General features: G+C 39.0%; 2 protein-coding genes across 3 annotated transcripts in view; both read right to left on the reverse strand.

Moving 5' to 3' along the window:
- Positions 1 to 1,235: 1,235 nt before the first annotated feature.
- On the reverse strand, positions 1,236 to 9,404 carry ARL6IP1 (ADP ribosylation factor like GTPase 6 interacting protein 1). 2 transcript variants are annotated; one of them, XM_060123934.1, is made up of 6 exons: positions 9,271 to 9,404; positions 6,924 to 7,057; positions 6,368 to 6,487; positions 3,867 to 3,984; positions 3,189 to 3,273; positions 1,236 to 2,757 (listed from the first exon to the last, which is right to left on the reverse strand). In XM_060123934.1, the coding sequence occupies exons 1-6, from the start codon at positions 9,304 to 9,306 to the stop codon at positions 2,639 to 2,641; spliced, it is 612 nt and encodes a 203-aa protein (XP_059979917.1). In that variant the 5' UTR covers positions 9,307 to 9,404; the 3' UTR covers positions 1,236 to 2,638. The 2 variants fall into 2 exon arrangements, with proteins under 2 accessions (XP_059979917.1, XP_059979918.1); XM_060123935.1 differs by lacking the exon at positions 6,368 to 6,487.
- Positions 9,405 to 11,793: 2,389 nt separating this feature from the next.
- SMG1 (SMG1 nonsense mediated mRNA decay associated PI3K related kinase) overlaps positions 11,794 to 26,964 on the reverse strand; it is a 97,460-nt gene continuing 82,289 nt past the window's right edge. The window contains exons 55-63 of the mRNA XM_060122333.1: positions 25,893 to 26,030; positions 24,390 to 24,542; positions 22,770 to 22,949; positions 21,606 to 21,833; positions 20,457 to 20,668; positions 20,188 to 20,294; positions 18,916 to 19,095; positions 18,731 to 18,837; positions 11,794 to 16,421 (exon numbers count right to left, since the gene is read on the reverse strand). Of these exons, the coding sequence (XP_059978316.1) occupies positions 16,344 to 16,421; positions 18,731 to 18,837; positions 18,916 to 19,095; positions 20,188 to 20,294; positions 20,457 to 20,668; positions 21,606 to 21,833; positions 22,770 to 22,949; positions 24,390 to 24,542; positions 25,893 to 26,030 (1,383 nt within the window). The 3' untranslated portion in view covers positions 11,794 to 16,343. The remainder of the gene's footprint in view (positions 16,422 to 18,730; positions 18,838 to 18,915; positions 19,096 to 20,187; positions 20,295 to 20,456; positions 20,669 to 21,605; positions 21,834 to 22,769; positions 22,950 to 24,389; positions 24,543 to 25,892; positions 26,031 to 26,964) is intronic.

Raw genomic sequence — 26,964 nt, forward strand, 5'->3', positions numbered from 1 at the left:
ACTAAATTCAATCTTAACTTAGTCTCCAAATTTTGCTGTAGGTTAAAAAATCAAAACAAAAAAGTGGTCACTTATAACTTGTCTAAGCTACTAAATTACTTGTGGGGTTTGGGGATCCTGAAACGTTAGGAAGGGTGTGTGGCCTATAGATATTAAGAGCTAGGAGGGCATATAAAGATGGACAGAAATCTCAGAATGGTTGGATTGGAACTGGAAAAAGGGTAGAAGGGTGGAAATGGAGCGGGAGGGCCATGTATAAACTGCCTCTTGTCATCCTGTGAATTCTGGAATGATAGGACCTCTGCCAGAGGTGGTGCAAAGGCAAGAGTTGAAAGGGGACCTGTGCTGTGGCCAGAGCTAGCACAGGAGTAGCCAAGTTGGCCTGGGGAGTAATCATAGCTGCATGTGGAAGACCAGCATTTCAGAGCATCCAGTGACCAGGAGGAGACCTATGGTGACTGGGTTGAGACTTCCCTGTTCTGGACATCATCAAGCCCCCAGGAGGCTCCAAGGAAGGATCCATACGTTTTGGGGAGAGGGGGAGCAGAGATTTAATTTGACATTGAATCTGTTCCCAGGATCCACTACGTATAGATAGTAAGGCCTAATGATAAAATATCCAACTGGAGCTCTTTTTTTTTTTTTTTTTTTGCGGTACGCGGGCCTCTCACTGTTGTGGCCTCTCCCATTGCAGAGCACAGGCTCCGGACGCACAGGCCCAGTGGCCATGGCTCACGGGCCCAGCCGCTCCGCGGCATGTGGGATCTTCCCGGACCGGGGCATGAACCCGCGTCCCCTGCATCGGCAGGCAGACTCCCAACCACTGCGCCACCAGGGAAGCCTGGGGCTCTATTTTCTAAAAAAATTCTAAGTGCAGACAAAAGTCACCCACCAATTATTTACTGAGCAGCTCAGGTACCGAATTCTGAGCTAGGCCCTAGGGTACAGAGTGCCTTGGCAGGCACTCTCTCCTGCATGGCTCCCTGCCTATTCTTCCAACCAGGCCCTCTCACACATCACCTTTGGCCATTAGTTATTCATTGTATCTCCTTTTCCATCTAGGGTGGTGCCTGGATGTTTACTGAATGAATAAATTTAAACCTTTTATTTCATTTTATTCTTAAAGAGCACCTTATAGCCATATAATGATCACACAGGGTAGTTCATTAATTGGGTACATAAATCCGATCATGTAAACGTTGTACTGGCTAAGCTATAAAGAAAGGACACAAGGAGGGATTCCAGCTTTTTTATTTTTCCCCTTTTACACAAAACAAAGTAGAAGAAATAATACAGAATTAAAACTGCAAAAGTAGTCAATTGGTAGAACACACATACACACAAAAATCTAGGAAGACAAGCTTATTTACAGTGAGGAAACACATGTAAATTACGGTAGTTTGTATACGAAACATTAAAAAAAGAGAAGTCAAACATATGCTACATGGGTGCCACTGTTTACAGCAATATTGAAGGAGAGAAAACAACACTTACTTAGGAACAGATATACCACAAGGTCCAGGTTTTACAGCATCAGTGCAATAAATTCACAAAACTATATTACAGCTAGTTAATCAGTTTAAGAATTGTTCCCAAATATGTCACATTTCCAGCCCTCAGAGGTTCATTCCTACAGATTTCAACTACTCCATCTATGGGGACCAAAAGCAGCCAGTGATACCATAAAATGAGAACCTTGAGGCTTACCTTTAAAGGCTTATTCTGGTCTTGAAAAACTAGTAGGATTTTCTACTGAAATGAATCTTGACTAAACACAGGATGAGTTTTGTTCTTTATTGGCTGGTCTTGGAGTGAAGGTCATAGACATGACTCTTAACCTATTATGTACTTTAGTTTCATTTAGCTGAAAATCTGAAATCAAAAGTATGCTAAAAATCCTAAATACCATCTTGCGTAAGCCTGCTACTAAAAAGCACTTAAGGATGTACTAACTTCAAGTTTAAGTGCACGGGAACAAGAGTTCTAAGCCTGTCAGATTACCCATTTGGGAGGGAGGATCAATGCTTCCAACAAATTGCTAAATTCTGCACAAGGGAGAAGCCAACACATACTAGGCCATGGAATTACTTTCATTTTATTCCATGAGGATTCTTCTCCCACAGTGTCGAAACAGAATGAGGAATGAATCTTAACTGGTCTCTTCATCAGAAGTGGTAAACTTGGTTTCTATATTCACGAAGCCAGACAGTTGTTTAAGCAGACTGTGGAAGTAAACAGTAGAACCAGCTTCCTGTAGTCACAGACCACTATCTTGTATCCAGCTACAGCAATGATCAACTTGAACAGTTATCCCAGGCCACTGTTAACTGTACTAAAGGATGAAGTTCACCACTATATTATTTTAAATGTAAGAGTTCAATTAACCCTGGGTGAGAAAAACCAAGACGAGTGGTAATGATGAATGAGTTGTCCATATAAGGCCAGCGGATGACAACACACCCATGAAGACACTGGGCATAAAGCCTTACTTGGCAAGTCAGAATTTCTACTAACTAAGGGCAGAATGAGGGACAGCAAAGAGCTACATCTGTAACATTTTAGTATCCAGACAGCATAACAGACACTGTCCCCAAGGACAATGTATACACCATTAATCACACTGCATAAAGCAGATGTATTATTCATTTTTCTTTTCTTTTTGTTTGAGAAGCTTGTTTATCTCTCTTTTGGCCATTCCAATGTACTTCGAAATGATTCCATGTTGGTTTAGTCCAGGAAGCAAGAGTAAGAACGTCACTTAAAATTAAAAACAAAAACAAAATTACAAAGGCAGCAATTAACTTCCCAAAGATTCTAACATTTTATAGAAGGTAGTTCTTCAAACTATTACACACTCTAATGGGAGGAAGTAACATGAAATCCATTATTTCCATTGGTATTTATCCCCAGAAGCTTCTGCTTCATACCTCCCAACCTCAGATAAGACACACTGCTTATTTTTACCTCTTGCACATTACTTTCTACCTTGGTTATTAGTTCTTTGTCTTAACTTCCGATTAGACCACAAACTCACTGAAAACAAGGACCTGGGATTTAGTCATCTTTCCATACTCACACAGTTCCTTAACCACTGCCTGGAACTCAGGGAGCAGGAACATATTGCTTACTAAATTCCAGTTAGACTTTACTGGCCAGGATGTGCCTGCAGTTTGTCCTCAAAGACTTACCTATCAGGTAGGTGAGAAGGAGGTTGTGGACTTGCTGTCCCACCCAAGCAACCGCAGCAAGAGAAATGATCATGGTCATGAAGTACTAATAATGAAAATAACAAGAATTTATCAACTCCTAGAAACAGACTAAGAAGCGAAACTTTAGGAGATTGTTTCCAAGATTGGAAAATAACTCCGTTTTTATTCCCACTTTTCTTTAAAAATATTTAGTATCTATATATTATATAAAACCCATAGAAAACTCCCTAGGTCTCCTTTATAGAATTTACATACATTCTCTCCTAGAATAACTATAATTCTGTATGTAAATTAAGTAGTTTGTAAGTTAACTACTTTTGCAATTAATAACTTCACATAGTAACCTCAAGTGAAGCTAAGAGAAAAGAGAACAAATGCTTCCTAAGTATATGTCTTTTACATTTATTTCAGTAAATAAAAAAGAAAAAAAAATTCACCTCTACAAGAATAAAAAATTGAATGCAAAATGTAATTTTCACTTTTAGTTTAATACAGATAAATATTTATGAATGTACTCAGAGGAGTTAAACCAACAGATAATGATAAACATCAAACTGTAACTAGAGTAAAGCAAAAAGGCTTTACACTATATGAAGCAAAAATTGACTCAATCTTAAAATGTTGCTTTACTTAAATAAGTCAAAACTAAAAAAGTACCATTTTAGGCTTTTCTTCCTTTAGCGTAAAGAGGCGTTTCCACCAGCCCACAGCTCTGCGTCGAGTTTTTACGAGATTGCTGCAAATTTCATGGAATCTCTGCTGTTGCTCAGTGGTCCTAGGAAAAGAATCTTCCCTTTTACTATAGGCAAATCTTAACAGTAAACAGAAATACACCGTCCTCTCAAATTTCAGAAACTATCTTCTAAAAAAATCTAAATAAAAACAACAATGATTCACCATTATGTTATAGAAAAAGTTCTTAAACCATTAAGACTCCTTTTGGGAATTCCCTGGTGGTCCAGTGGTTAGGGCTCTGTGCTCTCAGTGCAGAGGGCCTGGGTTCAAAACCTGGTCAGAGAACTATATCCCACAAGCTGCTCAGCATAGCAAAAAAGACTCCTTTCATAGCACAGGAATAAGTTTTAACATAAAGACACACGTGTGTGTACAAAGTAATGGCTATCTATGGTTCTAAAGCCAAATTCGGTCAATGATAGTAACAAAAACCTCATGACTACTATGAGTCATGCAGAAATCAGTATGAATTAATTTCTCTATTCCTATATTATTTTGCAGATCCCAATGAATCCTGGGTGGTGACCCATCAGAGTCCTTGAGGAAGATGTGACGTTTCAACCAGTTATATTTAAGCACTCGTCAGTAAGATAATAACTACTAGCATTCAAAGCACAATACCCTCCACTGGGCTTCATACATTTGAGGCCTAGGCAGCCACAAAGAGCTCAAATCCAAATTCCTTATAAATTTAGTCCCATTGAGGGAAAATATAATCACAAACAAAACAGCAGTAAGAATACAAAAAGATCCTCCAAAAAGCCCTTTGTAGTTTATTATGTATTTTGGGTTCTGATTTTTGCCTTTGTACTGTCTTTGCTATACAGACATAATGGCTGCTATAAAAAGTAAGCCCTATGCTGGAGATGTGTTGTTTTCTCTCCTCTGGTCCTTGTCCCTATAAATCTGCAGTGACAGATACAGTAGAAAGGCTTCTACTGAGCCCTGGAACTTCTTATAAATAATCAGACCTTGTATGCTGCCCATAGTCAAGGCTGGACTGTGGCTAGGCAACTGTGTTCTTCCTTCTTCATAAAGGTCAAAAAACAAAATCGCTCTGTAGATAAGACTGAGCCACATACTGATTACCACGAAACTTCAAGAGCTTCTGAAAATTTTTCTCCAGGAGTTATGAATTAGCAGATTAGAATGTTATCTGGCTAATAAAGTCAGGGTCCGAGGTTGATTCTGTTAAATTGCTACATTGCATAGTTACAAACTTGCCCCCCAAACAGCAGCACAATGAAAAACAATTCAAAGCACATTTGCTAACACTAACCATTGTGCTATGGCAGAAACATCTTTATTTCAATACAAAAATGCTTAATTATCCCATAACTTAAGCAAACCCTACATTTAAAATTCTTATTTTTATAGAATTATTTTATAATTTGCTATTATCAGGAGAACGAAAAACTACAGGCACAAGTAGACTACCAATTAAATTAAAATAAACAACCAAGGGAGTATAGCAGCTAGGAGGAAAAAATCCATTCCTATATCTAGTTTTGCTCACTATTTGGATCAAAAGAGAAATGCAACATTCCAGAAGGAAGTTAAAAAATACTTTAACAGGATCCACAGCCACTTATCTTGGGAACTCATAAGTAACCCGTTCAAAGAGTGGTATAAATGCAATCAACAACCCACTTATATATACAGCTTGAACGTATTCTAAAGCACTTTTGCTAACCTCCGCTGCACTACCTCAAGGTCTCAACGTGAAACACAAGATCAATCTTTTTCTTTTTTTTTTTGAAGTCTTTATTGAATTTGTCACAATATTGCTTCTGTTTTATGTTTTGGCCGGGAGGTATTAGCTCCCGACCAGGGATCGATCACGCACCCCCTGCACTGGAAGGTGAAGTCTTAACCACTGGACCACCAGGGAAGTCCCAAGATGAATCTTAAAAGTCAAAATACTTCACAGCACCCAGAAGAGTGTGCCTAATAGAAAAGTAGACATTCAATAAATAGTTGCTAAATGAACAGGCAAAAAAAATCTACGTTACTGTTTTCATATTCATTCAAAAGTAATTGGTGAAATTAATATTATAATATCTTAAATATCAATGGAAAAAATGTAAAAGTAGACATACTACTTTTATGGAAAGCCCATTATGAGGTCTGCAATCCTTGATAAAACATTACCTAAAAAAGCCTCACTTCAATAAAAAGGTCTAGGAAGAAAAAAAAGTCAAAATAAATGCTAGAGTATAAAAAAACTATGGAGATATAAGTACCGGAAGTTTGTGATTTATATCTGAATCAGCTAAGAAATTCTTTACATCAAACGATAAATCTAACCCCTAGCCACCTGACGGTTAAGACAATTCTCTGTGCTTAATTACAACACACTAGTCATAGCTACCTGGTGCAGTAACTTCTCAGAAATTAGACTGCCACATCATTATGCCACCTACCATTTATTGGAGCCAAAAATTCTAGGCGCTAGAATGGGAACAAGGTAGTCTGCCAAGCACAAAAACATAACAAAACAGGAAACACCCGACAGAACGGATGGATCTAGATAGTAGATAGTCCTGTTTAAAAAAAAAAAATTAATAAAGGTTAGAAAAACATAGACCTCATTAATCCTAGCTGAAGATGTTTATCCTCCTAGTCCTCTGGTTCTCAAAGATGTTATTCACCTTTTTTATTCTAATTTTCTCACAAGTAGTTTTCCGGAAGCTTCATGACATCACAGCTGTAACGGTTAATGTAAACATGAAGAAGCAAAGGCTCTTTGGAGTCCTCAACATTTTTTAGCAGTGTAAAGGGTCCTAAGACCAAAAAGTGTGAGCCACAGATTTATTCAACTGCCTTGATTACTGAGTTTACAAAGTACTACAAATTCTGAAAACTAGGCAAACGGCTCTAAGCAAAGGCATTCTTTACAGATTCAGGCACTTCCATAAATGGAACCTGAGCCCTTATGAGTAACAAGCACAATCTACAGAAATTTAATAGCTCACTTACAGAAACACCAAAGAAACCACACCCATGATGGCAGGTGGAAACCAGGCTCTTTCCCATCGGAGGACTTTATCTGCCATCAGCATCACTTCTCCCCATCCTTGCAGCTGCTCTTCCAGATTTGCAGTCTCTGCAGCCTACATATGAGTAACATTTAAAGCGATCATTCTACTAACCTCAACATTTCTGTGGCTCCTAGAGAGTTAAATTCTTCTAAGGCACCAGGTATGTAAAACAGCTCCTACAAATCACTATCTTAAACAAATTAGTTTCTCAGAAAAACGCAATTTTTAAACCAAAGACAGAAATCAATGGGGAAAAAAATTATCATTTAATGGTCACTTTCCAAGTCCAAGCACTGGGCTACTCTTCTACATGCATTATGTAACATAATCCTTATAGCCCCCTTAAGATAGGGATAATCAGAGCCATTTTACAATTAAAGAAAGCAAGCTCAGAATGGACTTTCCCAAAGCCATGCACTACTAAGTGGCAGCACCCTAAGTATAAAATTGGATCACTTAAAGTTTCTCATTTCAGGTAGTTACAACTGGTCTGGTGTTTTGTCATTTCATTGATTTAGCCCCCTACTTCTGAATCCATTAGGAAAGCCTCTTTCCGAACAGCATTCAATTTCCAAAATAGCTCTTTGTGCAATGAAATCATTTAGATGTTGGCATCATCTGCACAATTAAGGAAAACTACTGTGCTTTTACAAAATTATAAAAGGCATATTAAGCCCAATATATCTCAATAAAATGCTTCTTACACTTATCAGGACATTTTGGTTAGACTTCAAATTTCTCTGCAAATTTGACCATCAGCTGCAAGTAGACTTCTCAGATGAGCTAATGGGGCAAAAAGCCCTTAAGCTGATTTTGGTAGAGAAAAAAAACTTGGAACAGGAAACCCATGTGTTCTTATAACTGTTACCACAGGGAAATATGCAAATAACAGGAGACAGGGCAGCTTAATCTTGATAAAGATGTTATCTGTGCCACACTGACACTTAGGTGACCTCAATGTTTCTGACTTTATATACCATGCTCAATATAGTTAAATAAGAGATTACCATGTGGCAGAAACTCTGCTGAATATATTATGTGCTTATACTTTAATTACTCCTCCCAACAAGCTGAAAGGAAGGTGTCATTACTATCCTCATTTTACAAATGTGGAAACTGAGATACACAGAGGTTTACATATCTGAATCCAGCAAATCCAAGGCCAAAGGCCTTGTTCTCCTTAAATTAAGTCACACTGCTCTGTGGAAAAAGCAGCCGAGCTCCAGGCCAGGATCTGTTGTTTCAATAGCTGTGTGAACCTGGGCAACGATCAACTCTTAAAAGAAACCTGGCTGGGGCTCACTAGGCTAACCATAGAAAAGGGGGTGGTGGTGTGTGTGCATGTAAGGGGGCAGAGGTCATGCATATCTAAAAACCAATGCAAAATGAAAATCACGCACAATCAAAACTGCCCTGCAAAGTCACTTAATTCGTTAGCACCTGAGCTCTTGGAAAATCAAAAGTCAAAATTAAATAATTTGGTTTCTCTATTCACTGTTGTTCTGGTGGTGAGTAGCATGCCTTTTCCTGGGGATAGGCAACTGAGAAGATGGACGGATTTCTCTCGTTTTTACCTAGATCCTGAGGCGGGATTCGTGCTGAGGTTAAAACTGTCTGCCTGTGATACAACCTTACTGCAGTTCCCTCCGACCCCTGCTTACTCTAAAATCGTCCTGGGACACCCCCCACCCTCGCCCAGACTTACACGTTCCAGACAAACGCCAGAACCTGCCACTGTCCCTCCAGCTGGATCCTACCTCCAGTTCCCAGCGGCGAGCTCGCAGCCTCCCTGCCGTTTTAAAGCTGTGCCAGCTCTAAAAGAAATTCTCGGCAGCAGCCCTTTGACCCTCCACCCCTGCCCAAGTATTAGGGGAAAAGGGCGAACGGACATCCTGGTTAAAATCAAAGACGGGGAAACCCAGATACAGCTGGGGTCTGGGCCGCAAAAGCGCTCGATGAGCCCCTCGCGGCCCTCTGCCAAGGACTGCACCCCAGGCTGGTCACAGCCCCCCTTCTCCCGCTTCCTCCTCAACCCCTAGTCGCGGTGAATGATCACGCGCCCTCCTCGCCCCGTCGTGCACCTTCCCCAGGGGATGTTAGGAGTCGACACGACTAGTGACCGCCAAGCAGAGGTTACCCAAGAAGCCCAAAGGGCAGGCGTCGTCGCCTGCACCTGGGAACGGAGAGGAGGGCCGGGCCCGCGGCGGGTGACAGGAACGAGGCCGCAGCGCACCGAAGTCCGGAGGCCCCGCTCGGTTCCCTCGCGACGAGGAGCTGGTACTCACCAGCAGGTTGGTGCTGCGATTATCTCCTTCCGCCATTGTTCCCGAGGTGCCCCCTCAGCGAGCGCAAAACGCCCCCAAAAGCCAGCCTTCCTCAGAGGCACTCACGACAACCCTAGCGAAAGGGCACGCCCAGCAGGCCGTTTATATAGGCCAGCTGCCTTTCCCGACAGAACCCGCGAAGCTCGCTCCCCATTGGGCAAATCGAGATCACGCTTAAGCGGGCCGGACCAACCGCTGCTCAGCGCTTGTCTTGAAACCCAGATCAAAGGAGAAGGAGACCACGCGAGGCCGAGGGGGCGGGGACACGGAATAACCAATCAGCACCCAGGAGATGTGCTACACCCCGCCCAGGCCTTTCGGAATCGGTTCAACTGCCCCTGGACGGGGCCTGGTACGGCCTTAGTATCCCCAGGGAGGGCCGCCATGGTGGCTCTCGGACTCTTCCGGGGGACCTCAAAGCAGCTAAGGTACCTCTCTGGAATTTAGTCCTCAAGGAAATATGCCACCCAATATCAGGCGGAGGGCAGAGATGGGCATGTGACGCTAACCGCATTGTGATTAAGGAGGCTGGCTGGCTGGGATCTTCTTCCCGACCCAGACGGTGCCCCTAGCCAGCCCGCCTTTCTTCTAATACCTGCTCTGGCAGCCCTAGCCAGGCCGCTAAGCAGCTTAGACCCAGATATATGACTCGCGGACTCGTGCCCATCTCAGGAGGTTTTGAGTACTGGTGAAAGGGGCCATTTATGTAGATTTTCTGCAATTTTTCCTTCCCTACCCATTAGGAATAAAGCCTTAGTTTGATAGAGGGGCGGGGGCGGCGGAGACGGTGTGGAAATCTGGGCATAGTTTCAGAACTTGTGAAAAATGCACCGACTTATAAAATTGGCTTATTTTCATGGGTTCTTTGAGGAAATTCTTTGTGGGGCACTTCACTTAAACTACGAGCTCCCCCTCCAAAAAGGGACTGGTTTTGACAGATCCTTTCTTACTAAGGTCATGCTAAGGAAAGATGTAAACCCTCTCATAAGAGTGGAATTTATTGCAATCTAAGAATTAGATGAACTATGTGAGAGAATTCTACATATTTCTCTCCAGGATTTCAAAATGCATTAACACTTTTCATTACTCAATACAAACAAAATAATGCCAATGTTAACCTGGTTAGATGTCTCTTTCAGGAAAACTTACCGTGGCTTTTAACTTCCAGCCTTTTACCCTTTTATAGTCATCTATATTATGCCATCGAGTTTATTTTAAAAGCATTCCTTAAATTACTACCGGGTTCATAAGATTTCAGGGAAGACATAAAGAAATGTGAGCCAACACATGCTGCCCCTAAGAAAACCAGGGGGACCGGAGCACTGTGAATTTCAAAAAAAGGTGTGAAATTTGCCATGGAACTTTGAAAAGAAATAAAGCATCTGTTCAGGTATAAACAGTTCAGGGGGGTAAAAAAAAAGCCTTTGCAAGGAAAGGGGACTCTTCAATAAACTGCCACTTCAGGGAATGTTGGGGAAAAACAGGTTATGTAGGTAAAATGCAGCCAGTTGGACAGCCTGTTTTGGGAGATTTTAAAGTTGTGACCTCTGAGGAGCAGGCCCTCCGCTACCTATTCCAAAGGAAATCAAAAGGTCCCAGCCAGTCGGCAGCCACACAATGAGTGCATATACGGAGTGCTGAGCGCGAGATCTCGCCACAGGCACAGCAACGCCCTCTTCCAAAGGACAGGGTGTGGGGTTATTAGACTTTAAAAACTGCCCCGTGTATTTTGGGAAATCAGTTTTTGCTACAGAATGTGCCTGGTTTTCACCCAAGTTCCCTATGTACAACTTCAGAAGAAAGGCTTTTCAACACCAGCTTGTGAAATTGAGATAGGTGAAAAAAACCTGAAGAAATGGCTTTCAAATAGCATGGGTTCTCCATAGAGTATTTGTTACTCAAGGAACATTTGCCCAGAACGATTTGCAATTTAACAGCCTAGGATCACTTCTATAAGTTCCTTAACTAAGCTTCCAATTGCCCTATTTAAAAAAAACAAAAACACCCACGCTTAGTGTAGCTTCCTTTGGAGCTTTCTTTTTTTTTTTTTTGGTATTACAAAGGCAGGATGTGAACTTTTGAAATATATCAGGTGGCTAAACAGTTAACATAAATCCTAACATAATCTAGCAGCAACAAATGCAATCTGATTTCTAGATATTAAAACAAGCTGGACATTGTTTTCCTTCAGAGCTTTCATACACCAGGGATATACATGTCAATAGTATTCTACAGGAGTTTTTAAAGAAATACAAAATTAAGCTTAATAAATTGTGCCTTAATACTAAGAACTTTCCCACTGAAGTAAAATTTCTACTGCTATTCAAAAATACTATTAGAACACTGATTGTAAAATACATTTTTTAGAATCAAGTTTTTAAACTTTTGTAGGTATTAATAATTCGCTTTAAAAAAAAAATCTCCCCATATTCCAAAATTAAGTTTTCTGGAAACTACTTCAACAAATTCAGAGCTTAAATCCTACGTCTTTTAACACTTTATTTTTTGAAAAACAGGTATTTCATACAATCTTTGCCACGTTAATGCAAATATGCACGAAGTAGGCCATGTATTTTTGTTTTCCAAAAGTTGCATTATGAACACTTTCAGGAAGCTGGTGTGATTTATTCAACTTTTAACCTTAAATACAATCACAAAATTATAACCATCAGGAGGCATTACAACCTTTTGTACAGAGAATCCACTCTATTTATACAATGTTACTAGAACAAGGAAGATTCAGTTCAACTCAATTTGCTCTACATAATAAGGGTAAAGTAAATTAACAAGTGAAGTGTGATGTTGCCATTGACATCACAGGTGGAAATATAAGGAAAATTTAAACCAAAAAATAATTGACACAGGAACTTCAAACAGGAGCTGAAACTTGGGTCAAAAAAAAACAACAAAAAAAAGCTGCTTCGAAAGACATAAAAACATTCTGCAAGTCTGCATTTCAGAACAACATTCAATTCATTAAGTTTATCATCTTCAAAAGCCGAGCTAATTGTATGACACTTTTGCATTAGCACAACAGCTTCCCTAGTAAGCCCAAATTCCCATGGAAAGCAAGAGACTGAATGGTTCATGTTGTACAACTAACTCTTGAACCTATAAAGCTTCTCTCAATTGGAGTCCATTTGCCCTTTTGTAAATAAGAGATGGTGATACTCTTACCCAGGCATAAAAAAAAGCAGGAAAAGTGCAATAAACCCTTCCGGGTTCCTAATACAGTGAATTTCCTTCCCCAGTGTTTGGAAAATTTATAATGCTAGTTCTTCCCCATAGAAGGAGTATTTCTAATACAACCCAAATAATGAAAAAAATCTGTCACTTCTTTAAGTGACCCTTACCATTAACATAGTCTACCTCCTAGATTTAAGGGGAGGGGGAAAGTCCTAGCTCTAAATTACTGGCATTTTACAATCTCAAGATACAGAATGGAAGGTCATTGGTTTTCATATTTATCTGGTTTTATGTAAAACAAAGGTACTTAAATGTGCTAACAGAAAAGCGTTCACTGATTTTTGATGTATACGAACAGAAGCTAACAAGGCTAATTGTAGATGCTTTCTTTAATATGAAAAGAATTGGGAGAAAAGAAGAACCAGCTTCTTTGATTTTAGTACTGCCAAAACAAGTAAGCCCCCAGAGTAATCACAAATATGTGGAGGAAAATAGGCCAGGAAGACTTTTCAATTCAAAGTACTGCCTATATCACCCCAAATTTAAAAGGACCTAAGATTGCACATCAACTCTAATATTTGGCTGCACTTGCATTGCCCTGCTTGGAATTTTTTAATGGCTCTTTCCTTAAATTTCACACATCAGAACAACCACAGTTAAAAACAAAAACAATGCAGATAACATCAAACACTGGACAATATAAAGAACACTACATACTAAGTTCAGGTAATAGAGGCAAGTGTTAAGGGCAGAAGTGATGGAAGTTCTTCTTTGTATTATAAACCCTCACCCTGAACCTGGGGTTTGGGCTCTAAGAAAGCAATTTAGGGAAGCAGATCAAGAGCTTGATTCTCAGTTCTCACACAGAAACCTCACACATCTCAAAAAACTCACAAGTGTCAGACACAAAAGAATCTTAATAACCATCTAGCAAACTATGTGAAGAATTCATGACCAGAAATAATGAAATACTGCAAGACACACCAAAGAAACAGAGTAAAAGAGAAACACAGACAGCACCATAAACTACTAAGCCTCCACAGCTTTACAGATAAATCAACTAAAACTCAGGCAATTTTAGAAAATTAAAGACAGCAAAACACTTAAGATAAACTTCAATTTCCAAGGGTCATAAGTTATTCTGTACCCCCTGAATCTTAGAGAGGGAAAAAGAGAGAGAGAGAGCATAAGAGAGACAGGGGAAGGGGGTGGGGCGGGAGGGAGAGAGAGCAAGAGGAAGGGGAAGGGGAGGGAGAGGGTGAGAGAGAAGGAGGGAGAGAGAGAGGCAGACCCCTGGTTTTCCACAGGTATTTCTGTATCATCAAAAATGCATGACTTCATAACCACAGCACTCTGAACTTTACATTATTTTACAAGATAATCACCAAAATATATCCCTGTCTTCTCAAACTGCTGTATCACCAAGGCCTTTGTACCTCTGATTAAACCTGACTGTTGAGTTCTCTTACAACAGGTCAAAATAAGGCTACTTGCCAAATGACTTCCCAGAAGAAGCCAAACTGTACAGACTGGGAGTCTTGTTGTCCAGAGTGCAGTGAAGAGCAAGCTTTGAAGTCCCCAGTTATTCCTATCTGCCCTACAACCAAACATGTATATGCCACACTATTCTCTGAGGGACCATTTTAAAGTAAAAGTGATGGACAATTTAGCAGAGACGCATATTTTTTATGTAAAGCTGTTTTGTTTTCGCTAGGATAAGGTGCCAGGTACCTCTGAAGCCTGAAATTCACAGGCAATAAAATTAACCTATTTCATTTATCTTCTTTACCAAAGAAGAAGCAATTTCTGAATACTACCTATAGGGACAAACTAGTGTGAACCTGTTTTATCACTGTGATAAAAGTTTTTCCTGTGACAAAGAATGTTGTTGAAAGACTGTTTAATCTTGAGAGAGAGGAGAGGTAATCAAGTGATGAGTGCAATAGCCTCTAGGAAATAAAGCAGTGTGCAAAACACAATATGGCATTATTATTCCAGATAGGTTGTTTTGATTGTGAAAATAAGGTTCAAGATGAATGAAGAAAATAAAATTTGATGCACTAGGTTCCTTAACTTGCTATTAGACACATGGGGGTATTCAAAGATACCACCTTTCTTGTAATACCTGTCAAAGTATTCGAAGAGCACTGATACTGAAATGCATTCTCCCATGAGTATTTAAAGATTATATATTAACGTGGCAATGAGGATACAGGAAAGGCCAGAGCTATGTGGAATTTTTCCTTAATACCTTTCAAGTTTGTGAAGACTGGCAACTAGAAAGTGATCACAGTGCTAATCTCTAAAATGCAGGAAAAATGTACTCAATCCAGATTTTAATCATGTTCTACTTTGTGTTGATACATGACTTTAGGAATCCTATTCTAGTCTGGATTTTTATTTTGGATCAACAATTGAGCTTACACAGTCAGTACTGAAATGCAATGCTAAATTTAAGGAAACCTTGATCATGAATTCACTACTGAACAGGAAACTTAAAATTGTGGAAAAAGTAAAGTACTTCACACACTAATAACTGAACTTAATAAAAGATGTTGGTGGTTCGCACTTTTGCTGATGTTTCATGTATATGTCCTAAAATGCCAGGTAAACTAAAGCACTTTTAATTTACACCTTGTAAATTGTAAATTAAAAGTACCGAATGAGAAAATTGAATTAAAAAAACATTTCACTCTACCTCCACCAGAACATCACTTTATTGTTAATCTGTCATCAACAATGTAAAACTCTAATAGGTACTCTATCCTGGTTTTTAAAAAGGTAAAAGATTACATTGGATTAGCTACTTTCTATGAAAGAAACTACAGCAATCACAGAAGAGGGAAAATTTGAATGACCTCCCAAAAATGTACACTATAAGCGAAGGGGAGTGTACATTAAATCAAATGTCTGTTAGATTCATTACCTGTGAATGCACAGTGACAATTCTGGAAACTGTACATGATAGAATCACAGAAATGACTTAAATAATCAGAATTACATTTTGTATGTGATCACCAGACCTTTAAACAATCCTTGCATTTTCCACGTTACTGGTGGTTTTGGAAAAATTTCTGTTTATCACTCCAAATGTAAGTTGTTAACAGCATTGAGATGGAAGAATATGAAGTATAAGGACTGAAATAAAAGTGAATGTGAAAGATGGCTAATCTACTAGATCAAGTAAAGGGGGATGGGCAGATGGTGGGGGCTGGGGAGGAGGAGGATGGGGTGGGTTTTTTCCCTTCATTTCAGAAGTTCTTCCAACGTAGTGTTATCTGTTACATAGCTCTCCTTCTTCAGTCCATTTCTGAAATTCATATCGCATAGCCTTTTTGTACTTACTGGTCAACCCAACCAGTACTGTTGCCAAGCAACAAGTGTTATGCAAGAATCTGAATGCATCAAATCTTCCTTGGCTGTGTCGCGGCCCCAGTTTTCTGTTTCTGAGCGGGGTTTGATTTTTCCTGGATTGTACACACAGGGTCAGGTGGAATGGAGTTCCAAATCACTCTGTGCTCCGCGGCATCCCGATTTCTTTCTGCAGCTAACCTCCTGACACGTTTGCAGCTGTTCTGTGGCAGAAAGACAATCTCCGTGTTCAGGCGGTGAGCTTTCTTTCTTTCACCCTTGACCCTGGGGTTGCAGGCCATGGTGTTGGGCGTATCCCTGAGTGCAGCTGTCCTGCAGGATTCACTTCCTAGCGCACCGAGATTTCCTAGGTTTCCTCAGAATAAGCCCCCAGTTGCATCACCACCGACTGTGGTGTGGCTTTGGATGCCTGAGGCTGAGTTGATTCTGGTGGATGTCTGACCTCGCTTAACCAGACTCATCTACTGTCTTGCCATTCATACCCAGGCTGTCCAACCTTCATACAGCTGAGCCAAGTTATCTAGATTAGTTGCTTCCTTAATGACATAGTCAACCTGTAAAAATAGGTAGGATAGAATTAAAGCCATTTAAAACTTGAAAGAACATGGCTCATATATGAGTTATATGAACTGTTTAGGAGTAAGTTCCCAAATTAATTACCCAAAGATGTGTAGTTGTCATGGTGGGAAGAGAAGTTAAGTAATCTGAGCTTCCTTCATAATTCCATAACTTACAAATGTGTGTCTTGGGAAAGTCACAATCCCCTTTAAGCCTTATGAATCCTTAGATGAAGAGAGAGCACTACTGACCCCACAGGTGCCCTTGGATTAAACATGTGAATTCACTGGGCAAATGCTTAGGTGCATTAAAAAGTGCCCAGCAGATAGATTCTGAAACAGATTGGTACTCAGCAAATATCTATTGATTCTTCTTTTTTTTTGGGGGGGGGGCACACTGTGCGGCACGTGGGATCTTAGTTCCCCAACCAGGGATCCAACCCATGCCCCCTGCAGTGGAAGCACAGAGCCTTAACCACTGGACTGCCAGGGAAGTCCCCATATCTGTTGATTCTGACTCAGCTAAATTTTCTTTTATAGTAAGAGATATAATCGTTATCTCTATCCAGAGCACCCATCAGGGTCCAATTATATCGTAAATGCTCAATATAAGGCTGCTCAATTGTAACCTACACCAAAAGTTGTATGCAAAGAACTCTATACTTACCCCACTCCTGTGAGCCCCTTAACTTTTTCATATAAAATTTAATAACTATCAGAATAAAAAGCACAATAGCCAAGCATCCTTTAAAAAGATGGACAGAGACCTAAGATGCACAGTCATGAAAGCACACAGCCCATTAACCTACCAAAAAGATTCTGAAGTAAGGATACCCCTGGACCCAGAACACCGTCCATGGTTTTTGACAAACTTGACGAACTCTCTCTAAAGAATGAGTCTTAAACAAGAAGAGCTTAAGCTTAGATCCTATACAGAGATGTAACAGTGTTTTTTAAAAAAAAAAAACAAAAAAAAAACTTTCCTTGCTGATGTTAAATTTGAATTGTGGATGCCAAACCATTAAAAAAATAGGACATTCACAAGTCTCAAATTTTTACCCCACAGAAGAAAAGGCATATGTGTAATGGAGAATTCAGGAGAACACTACCCTTGACCAAGTGATCTAACTTAACAACAAAGATAGCACAAACACACACATGCCCCCGATGTAAGATTCTAAGAACACATCATTGGCGAAGTATTCTTGCAAAAAATGTTGATTCTGAATCTAATTATGAAGAAAATGTCAGACAACTACAAACTGAGACACATTCTGCAAACCAAGTAGTCTGGACACATCAAAAATATAAATGTCATAAAAGAAAAGAAAGAAAAGGCTCAGGAACTGTTCTAGACATTAAAGGAGATTGAAAGTAGAACAAGTATATGAAATTCAAGATAAGCCTTGACTAAATCTTGTATGGGTTGGGGTGGGGTTGGGTTGGTGGTTAAGGAGAGGTAGGCTAAGTAATAAAGGACATTTGAAGGTAACTGGAGAAATCTGAATATGGACTCAATGTTGGATAGAAGTCAATGGTTAACATCAATGTTCAGTTTCCTGAGTTGATAATTACATAATTATATCATAGCTATATATTATTAAAATGTTTTGGTTAGGAGACAAAGTATTTAGGCATGAAGTGTTAGAATGTCTGCAACTAACTCTCAAATGTGGTTCTGAAAAACTGTGTGTATGAACACACATACACAGAAAGGTAAAGCGAACGTTAAGAAAGCATCAACAATTGGTCTACCAATTCTAGGTAAAGAGTATATGAGCATTCCTATATTTCTATAGGTTTGAAACTTTTCAAAATAAACAGCTATGGGGAAAAGAATTCATTCCTGAATTTATATATACAATTTTAGAAACACTAATGATAAAATTTCAGAGTAATAACTTCAGACAAACTGACACCCAAGAACACTTTATAGATACTACTTATTTATACATACTATAACACCCAAAATGTCATCCTCATTTCATTCAAACCCTTCACACAGCCCTCTCTAAAATGCAAATTAACGGTCTTCTGTTGGAGGACAGGGGGTCAAGCCACACCCCAAATTTTTGTTAAAAGAGAACTGGGAAGAAAGGAAAGTGCTAATAGGGTAGAGTCAGAGTCAAATGCTGAATATTTGATAATCCTAGAACTGTGTCACTCAAAATCTTCTGAAGCCAATAAAATCAATTTAAGTTCCTTATTTCTTGATATATCACCAAAGGATAGGGGTGAGGGGATCTTTAAACCTATACTGTTTCAGCAGCATTAAAATGTGTAGCTCAAGTTTTAAAAATGGTCACCTGTTCAGCAACTGACATCCTCCTATTCGGATCAACATCTCGGCCCTCTAACTTGGCTTTCACTCTCTTCCACACGCTCACTGCATATGAGTTTCTCTCCTGCACAGCTGTGAAGCAATGGAAACGTGTAAGTCAAACCACCACTTAGTATTAATATTTAAGGTATCCTTATTCTGACTTATTACCTTTTCCAGTTTTAGGGTCTCTGACAGCCTTTTTAGGACTACAAGCAACACTCTTGCCAGTTCCTGGAACAGTGCTTGGTGGAGTATCTGCTGATGTAGCTAGATTTTTCTGAACCAGCTTTCTAGCATTCTGTGACATGACATCAGGCTGAGTCTTCTGGCCAGTGTTGCTCCGGACTGCTATAGAGAAAGAGTTGGTAGCTCAATTTACATGTACACAGAAAATGAATAAGCAGGGCAGTGCTCTCTCAATCATCAACTACAAATGGACAGCCCTGATACTAGATATGATTTTACAACCTTAAAGTCCTTATCCCTTAAAATAAAAACTCTCCTCCTAAAAATATAGCCTAAACAGCTAGATATTCAGATATAAATTTGTACAATGATGCTCACGAGTTTGTTGTGGCATTAAAAAACTACAAATATCTTAACTGTCCAACAATTAATACGGTAAAGTCATAGAATGGCACATTAAATCTTGCCATTAAGTCATTTTTTAAAAGATTACCTAATGATAGGGAAATTATCTATTTAATAGTAAGTGGGAAAAGGCAACAAAAGTTGCATTCACAGAATGATCCAACTTGTATATGTGTGTGCATGCATATAGGGAATTCAACAAATACATAGTGGTTTTACCTCTAATTGGAATGGAACTATAGATTTTCCTATAATTATTTTTCTGTATTTTCCTAACAGAATATATTTTATAATCATAAAATAAATTATTTAGAGAGTATCTGAACACACGGTATTTTTACTCTCTAACAGTAAGTACTTTTAAAATTAAGCCAGAATTTGTTCAGTTTGAGATATGACAAGAGTTTATGGAAACCCTTTATTTTAAATAATTAATTTTTAAAAATTGCAGTATAGTTATTTATAATGTTGTGTTAGTTTCTGTTGTACAGCAAAGTGAATCAGTTACACATATACATATATCCACTCTTTTTTAGATTCTATTCCCATATAGGTCATTACGGAGTACTGAGTAGAGTTCCCTGTGCTATACAGTAGGTCCCCATTAGTTATCTATTTTGTATATAGCATTATGTATATGTCAGTCCCAATCTCCCAATTTATCCTTCCTCCCACTCTCCCCCTTTCTACATTTGTGACTCAATTTGCTTTGTAAATAGGTTCATCAAGGAAACCCTTTAAAAAGGTGATGACTAGAAACATATTAGACACTCATTAAACATCTTAGCATCTATGTGTAGATTATTAACAGGTCAAGATTCAGGTTCTTCTGAAGTAGGGGAGTCTTACCTGCAGCAAAGGATGGCTGGTAAGTAGCAGATGACGTTGGACTCGAACATTCATTTGTTGCATCGGTGACTAAGGGTGATGCAAAACTCACTAAATTATTATAGACACTGAAATATAAAATAAAATGGCTCATTTATGATATGCTTTAGCAAATAGCTACTTATAAATATGAACAAAACTGAAAAAAAATTAAATGAATTAAATAAACAAAACTTACTCTACCAGATGTTTTGCTTATATTTTAAATTCAGGCCAGAAGGCATTCTTACCTCTGACTTTGTGTTTTCAGTTCTTTCAAGGTGGGAGTTATTTCCTGGAGCATTTCAACATGTTCTTGACTTCGAACCTGACCCATAGCTTGGACTAATGTAAACAGCACTGTCTGAATGTTGTCTTGCCATGATTTATATTCACCCAAGAACTGCCTAACACTGTTCTCATAGGGAACATCTTCACCATCTGCCAGAGCAGCTTCTTCATCCTAGAATCAGTATGTTAATGATCAAGAAAAATGGTATTTGCTTCAGTAATTACTCTTAAAACCATCACCTTTTGGATAACAGGTAATACGTGTTTTTCAAATACCAATGTGTTTATAATATGCTTATTACAATTTAACTCCTTTTCCACAGGAATCTTGTTTCCAGCACAAATAAAAACTCCAATTAAAAACAAATCCAGGGGTGGGAGGGAGGGAGATGCAAGAGGGAAGAAATATGGGAACATATGTATATGTATAACTGATTCACTTTCTTATAAAGCAGAAACTAACACACCATTGTCAAGCAATTATACCCCAATAAAGATGTTAAAAAACAAACAAAAAAACAAACAAAAAAAAACAAATCCATGGAATGCCTTGGCAGTCCAGTGGTTAGGACTACACACTTCCACTGCAGGGGGCACGGGTTCGATCCCTAGTGGAGATCCCGCAAGCCACGTGATGTGGGGAAAAAAAAAAAAAAATCCAAAAGGAAATGATTTACTGTTTTGTGATGATGAAGTAACGCAGCCTTTTCTGGGGATTCAGTTTCCTTATTATCTAGATTCTGTACTAGAGGGAAGATATTTCATTTATTTTGGAAGCAAGCTATACAAGTTTGGGTAGGGAGGCGCAAGAGAGGTTAGAGATCTAAATACTCTGTGAGACTAGGTTCAAGTTTCAGCTCTACTATAAATTATATGACTTTGGATAAATCAATTTCTCTAAGCCCTGGTTTCTCTGTGAACAAAATCAGAATACTACTTATACTTACTACCTGCTTAAAAAAAAATAGCTGATGAAAACACAAATTAACTCAGTGACAAACAAACTGGAAATATGACCTGAGAGAAATTAGGGTTTTTTCTCATAAATAAAACTGTTTGTAATTTTATAAAAGGGGGGAGTAATTATGTGTCAATGGTATTAGTCTTACCTTGGCCATTGCTTTCAGGAGATGTTTGACATCTCCAAGCTGCCGGTTATGACCAGTGAGCACAGTCTTTATATTATCAACCAAATTCTGAATTGTTTCACAGACCGTTTCTATCTGTTGCTCTTTCTCTGTCTGAATTGCTCTCTGAGTAGACATATCCTGGGTCAGTTGTTTGTGTGCTGACAAAAGCCATTCAGAGCTGCCAATAGGATGTTCAAGACTCGTGTCCTAAATAGAATAAGCATTTGTTTGATTTTAAGTATCAGCCAGAATAATATAAGGTTCTTTTCTTCATCATCATCTCAAAAGACATTCGTAACTCAAGCCACAACACAAAGAACCTCAGTTGCTGAGTCATGAATTAATTACCTACAAAACACTACTTGACAATAATAAACAATCTATAAAATACAGACTAAGATTTTTACCTTTTCTGCATAATCATACAGGGCATAAATGTTTAGAGTTTAAAACCTAAGAAAATATACCTGGAATAACAAAGATGATCCATATCCGGGAAACTAAACCCACTGTAAATCACTCTTTCTCACTGTTGTGGCCTCTCCCGTTGCGGAGCACAGGCTCCGGACGCGCAGGCTCAGTGGCCATGGCTCACGGGCCCAGCCGCTCCGCGGCATGTGGGATCTTTCCGGACCAGGGCAAGAACCCGTGTCCCCTGCATCGGCAGGCGGACTCTCAACCACTGCGCCACCAGGGAAGCCCTAAATCACTCTTTAAAATGAAACCAGAGTCTCGTAATACATAGTCTAAAGCCTTCCCACAAAGTAGAAATGCCGAATTTATCAACCTGATAATCCAGCATTCATCTTCCACTAGCCCTCTGTCTGCTACCCTACTTTCAGAGCATGAGTCATTTGCTACACACTGTCTTTCTCCTCCCCTCCGAACCTCCACAGTACTTCCAGTTGTAACTCTGAGAGTTCTTTTCACTTTTTCATTCACTGTATTATTTGTGTAAATAAGTTCCTTGGGGGCTAAAAGCAAGATTTAATCATCACGGTACCCCTCATAACATCTCATATACAGTACATGCTCAATAAATGTAAACTAGTGAGTGAATGTATTAAATTGATTTTGAGGGCATATAGTTGGTCTTATTTTAATCACCCAATCTCTTCACTCCCACCAAGATTCAAGACTTACCACTCTCTGTAATAAACGAAGCTCTAACTCAGAGACCGAACTGTTAAACTGTGATGCAAATGAACACATTTGCTGACACCGTTTGATTAGTTCAAATAATGAGGCATCCAGGTTTAAGGCTTCTGCAGTTCTAGTACGTAAACTTTCAAAATGAATGATATTGCTGCAGAGGAAAGTGACCTGTGAAGACGAAAAAGAAGAGTGGAACCACCACAATGAGGAAAAAATTTGTAATTAATGAAAACAAAAGAATACTACCTATTGATTTCCAGAATTCAGGACCAGGTCCTGAAAATGTATGGATGTATGACTCTTGTGGGAAACAGACCTACTCCTTATAAAAGCTAAATAAATGAACATTTTTTGGTTGATGCTGTTAAGACTGAGATGGTCAAAAGCACCTAAGGAGAATCAGGTAAATATTATCTTCTGCACGATTGTTTTTTAACTGAAATTATACTCCATACTAAAACTGTTATCATATTCAGCTGCAGTTTGTTCGTGCTGTGTCTGAATTCCAACCTGAAATGTTCCCCTTCTGCTTCTACTCCTGCCTAACTTTACCATAAAGATCAGAAAACACTAACTGGATATTTGACAATATTAAGCACATCTTTTAAGGTACAACAATAGTATTGTGACTGTGTTCCTAAATAGTTCTCTCTTTTTTAAAAAAAATAAATTTATTTATTTTTGGCTGCGTTGGGTCTTCGTTGCTGAGTATGGCCTTTCTCTAGCTGCGGTGAGCGGGGGCTACTCTTCGTTGCGGTGTGCAGGCTTCTCACTGCAGTGGCTTCTCTTGTTGTGGAGCATGGGCTGGTTCTAGGTGTGCAGGCTCAGTAGTTGTGGCTCACGGGCTCTAGAGCACAGGCTCAGCAGTTGTGGCACATGGACTTAGTTGCTCCGCAGCATGTGGGATCTTCCCGGACTAGGGCTCAAACCCGTGTCCCCCGCACTGGCAGGCAGATTCTTAACCACTGCACCACCAGGGAAGTCCCAATAGTTCTCATTTTTATACTTATTGAAATACTTACAGATAAAACGATATAATATTTGGGATTTCCTTAAATATGGGATGTGAAGGAGGAGTAGGAAGTATAGAGGAAATAAAGTAGGGCTTAAGCTGATAATTATTAAATTTTGGTAATGGGTATATGGGATATGGGAATCATATTAGTCCAATTTTGCACCTGATTAAAAAGTACATAGTAGTTTTTGTTTGTTTTTTGCTCCCAATCACAACAAAGTTAATCCACAACCTCTGGCAGTACACAAGGTCCTAAGACATTTTATTGCCATGTGGAAAAAATAACATTCAAATCTTTATAGTTGCATATAAGGAAAATCTTAGATAAATATGGAATTAAACTCTTTATTTTCCAAGAGGCTGGATCCACCTTATATTTAACTGCGAGGTAATAAGGGTCTAGGGAAATAACTGGCTGTGAGCTCAGCCTAAGGATGCCCCATCTTTCTCCCCCAAGGCCTATCAGTCCTTCTTCCCAGTGCTGTAAACTAGAGAGTGGCTCTCAAGCTACTCCTAATTATCCCACATGTAACTTCCAATAAATTATATAATCCTGTAACAGAAAACAAAATGGCGCACATGAGTGCCTATACCTGACTTGCTCTTTGGCTCTCTTTAAGGACAAGATTTCTTCTTTCAGCTATTGTTGCTTCAAAATCTTGTAGTACAGGTGTCAGTGCAGGGTTGGCACCACCTGCCCACTTGAGTCGCTGTTCAATACTTGCTTCAAGTGCTGCCAGTTTCTCCTATAAAAGCCAGCAGAATCTCAGTGAAAACGACACTCTTCACTTCCTGTCTGTTGAGCATTTTATATAAATACAAGAGATTCAAAAGAAGTAGAATGGGGCATAATTAGAAAACATCTTTAACAAACTGTCACCTTTTGGAATTAATCTTGATTTCACGTTGAATATTTAAGGCTAAACACATTTTGGATAGGTAAGGATTGGCTTTCAGTTTATTGTCTTAAAATTTGCAGAAAGAGGTTTCATTTTCATTTTTAAATAAAATAGTCCTTAAAACAAAACACCTGCTACACCAAATTCCCACTGCACTATATGTGCTATCTACAAGAAAATCCATTTATACTTTTGATTGTGAAAGATGAAAATCAGATTCCCACAAATGCAAAAATTTACGAATAATGGTAAAAATACAGCCAGGTTATCATGACAAGAAAGATTTTATATAATGAAGTTGCTTCATTATTTATTCAACGTTTTGAGCGGAGGAATTCACATTCATAGTCTCTCTCTTGCTCTCGCTCTCGCTCTCCCCTCCCTCCCCTATTTCTTTCTCTCACACATATACACCTCTAAAATCAGAAACGGCATGAGTTCATTCTCCTAAATTGAAAACTAGGACTAACATGCTGTAGAGAAAAGGTATTTCAATCTTCAAAGAAGTGAGCTCCAGAAAAATTTTATTAAAAAAATTTTAATTATTATAAAAGTGATTATACTTGATTTTATACTAGTATTAATCTATAAAAAGAACAGAAACATGTCAGTTACTACTGAGTGTACGAGATATAGGAATATTCACTATAGAGAGATATATAAAGCCATCATCAAACCAGTTTTTCTTATTTAAAAAAGGAAAGCGAGATTAAATATTTTGCTGAAATGACCAAAAAATAGTCAATAAAAATGGTTTGGAAAAATGTTCTGCTGCCTTTGACATCACAAAATTCCATTAAGTAACCGCACAATAGAAGTAAAGAAATGCCTAAGCTTCTTGGATATTAATAATAAGCCAAATATAACTGCTTTGTATACATTTCAGAAAATAAATTTGGTATTCGAGTTTTTCCCATTACCAAGGTCCCCTTAATGTATAAAAGCATGGTAATATCAAATTCATTAAAAACTTGAAATATTTAGTATATCTCTATTCTTGGTTCAAAATATACTGCTAAGATTCAGTTACTTCGGAGGGTAAGAAAAAAAGATATAAATTAAAAATAAAAGTGAAAAGGTATTATGTTCCTGTGGCTTAGAAGCCAAGGACAGACTGAACAACAGAGCACTAACACTTCACCACAGTGGAGGTCATTTCTAAAAGATGTACCAGAAGGAGGATCTGACAGAACACACCTGAACTGTTGCAATTGAAGTTTCAATCTGGCTCAGAGTATGGAGTTTCTTTTTCATGCTGGTTAAGATGGCAGAACGAGGGGGAGGAGTGACTGACATGGCTTGTGGTCTGTTGATAAGGAGATCTTCATGCTGCCACTGTTCAAAGAAAAAGAAATGTAATAAAATAAGCAGGAAAAAGGCCTTTAGATAAACAAGGGAGGGGAGGTGTGATTTAGGACTGGGGGAAGAGGGAAAAAAACCCAGCTGCAGCAAGGTGGGGTGAGCAGGGAAGAATAACAGAAACACAATAAAAGAAGCAACCAGGTGGAAAATTTCCTGAGGTAGAGAATGGCTGATAAATTTCTGGGATCACTGATATGCAACATTTAAATAGTAATTCTGAAGATGTTTCCTAGTCTAAGTAAAAATCTGCTGCACAATCCCCCTAAAATATAATCTCCAGTTAAGAAGTTGGAATAGGCAAGGTAGGGGAAGAGTTCCCCAGCACAGAGTTTACAAGTATCTGAAAGAAGCAATGGCAGCAGTCACAGAAGAAAGAATTCTCCAGAGAACCTACAAGCGACAGAAAGGCATAGGTAACTACTGACAGAGGATCAAGCCATCCTGTATGCTGTAAGGTGGCCCCAGAAGGCCCAAGGGACATTTGGGTTAAAATTTAAAAGTTACATTGTGCTTACAGCTTAAAATGTGTTCAGATGAACAAAACTGGAAGGATTTTGATAATGTTTTCCATATAGTTGTCAATTTTTTAAGGGAATAAACTCTAAAATGTATTAAACAATAAAACTTTTCAACATTATATATATATGTATTTTTTTATAAATTTATTCATTTATTTAATTTTTGGCTGCATTGGGTCTTCGCTGCTGCACGCGGACTTTCTCTAGTTGCAGTGAGCGAGGGCTCCTCTTTGTTGCGGGGCGCAGGCTTCTCATTGTCGTGGCTTCTCTTGTTGCGGAGCACAGGCTCTAGGCACGCGGGCTTCAGTAGTTGTGGCACACGGGCTTCAGTAGTTGTGGCTCGCGGGCTCTCGAGCGCAGGCTCAGTAGTTGTGGCGCATGGGCTTAGC

The sequence above is a fragment of the Lagenorhynchus albirostris genome, chromosome 15 (assembly GCF_949774975.1).
Source record: "Lagenorhynchus albirostris chromosome 15, mLagAlb1.1, whole genome shotgun sequence".
In the NCBI taxonomy this organism is placed as follows: domain Eukaryota; kingdom Metazoa; phylum Chordata; class Mammalia; order Artiodactyla; family Delphinidae; genus Lagenorhynchus; species Lagenorhynchus albirostris.

Excerpts from the sequence above, each read along its gene's own strand:
- ARL6IP1 (XM_060123934.1), bottom strand. The coding sequence starts at position 9,306 with ATGGCGGAAGGAGATAATCGCAGCACCAACCTGCTG. Across the intron at positions 7,058-9,270 it reads ATCGCAGCACCAACCTGCTG|GCTGCAGAGACTGCAAATCT; the intron begins GTGAGTACCAGC and ends ACTCATATGTAG. Across the intron at positions 3,274-3,866 it reads AGGAAGAAAAGCCTAAAATG|TACTTCATGACCATGATCAT; the intron begins GTACTTTTTTAG and ends TTTCATTATTAG.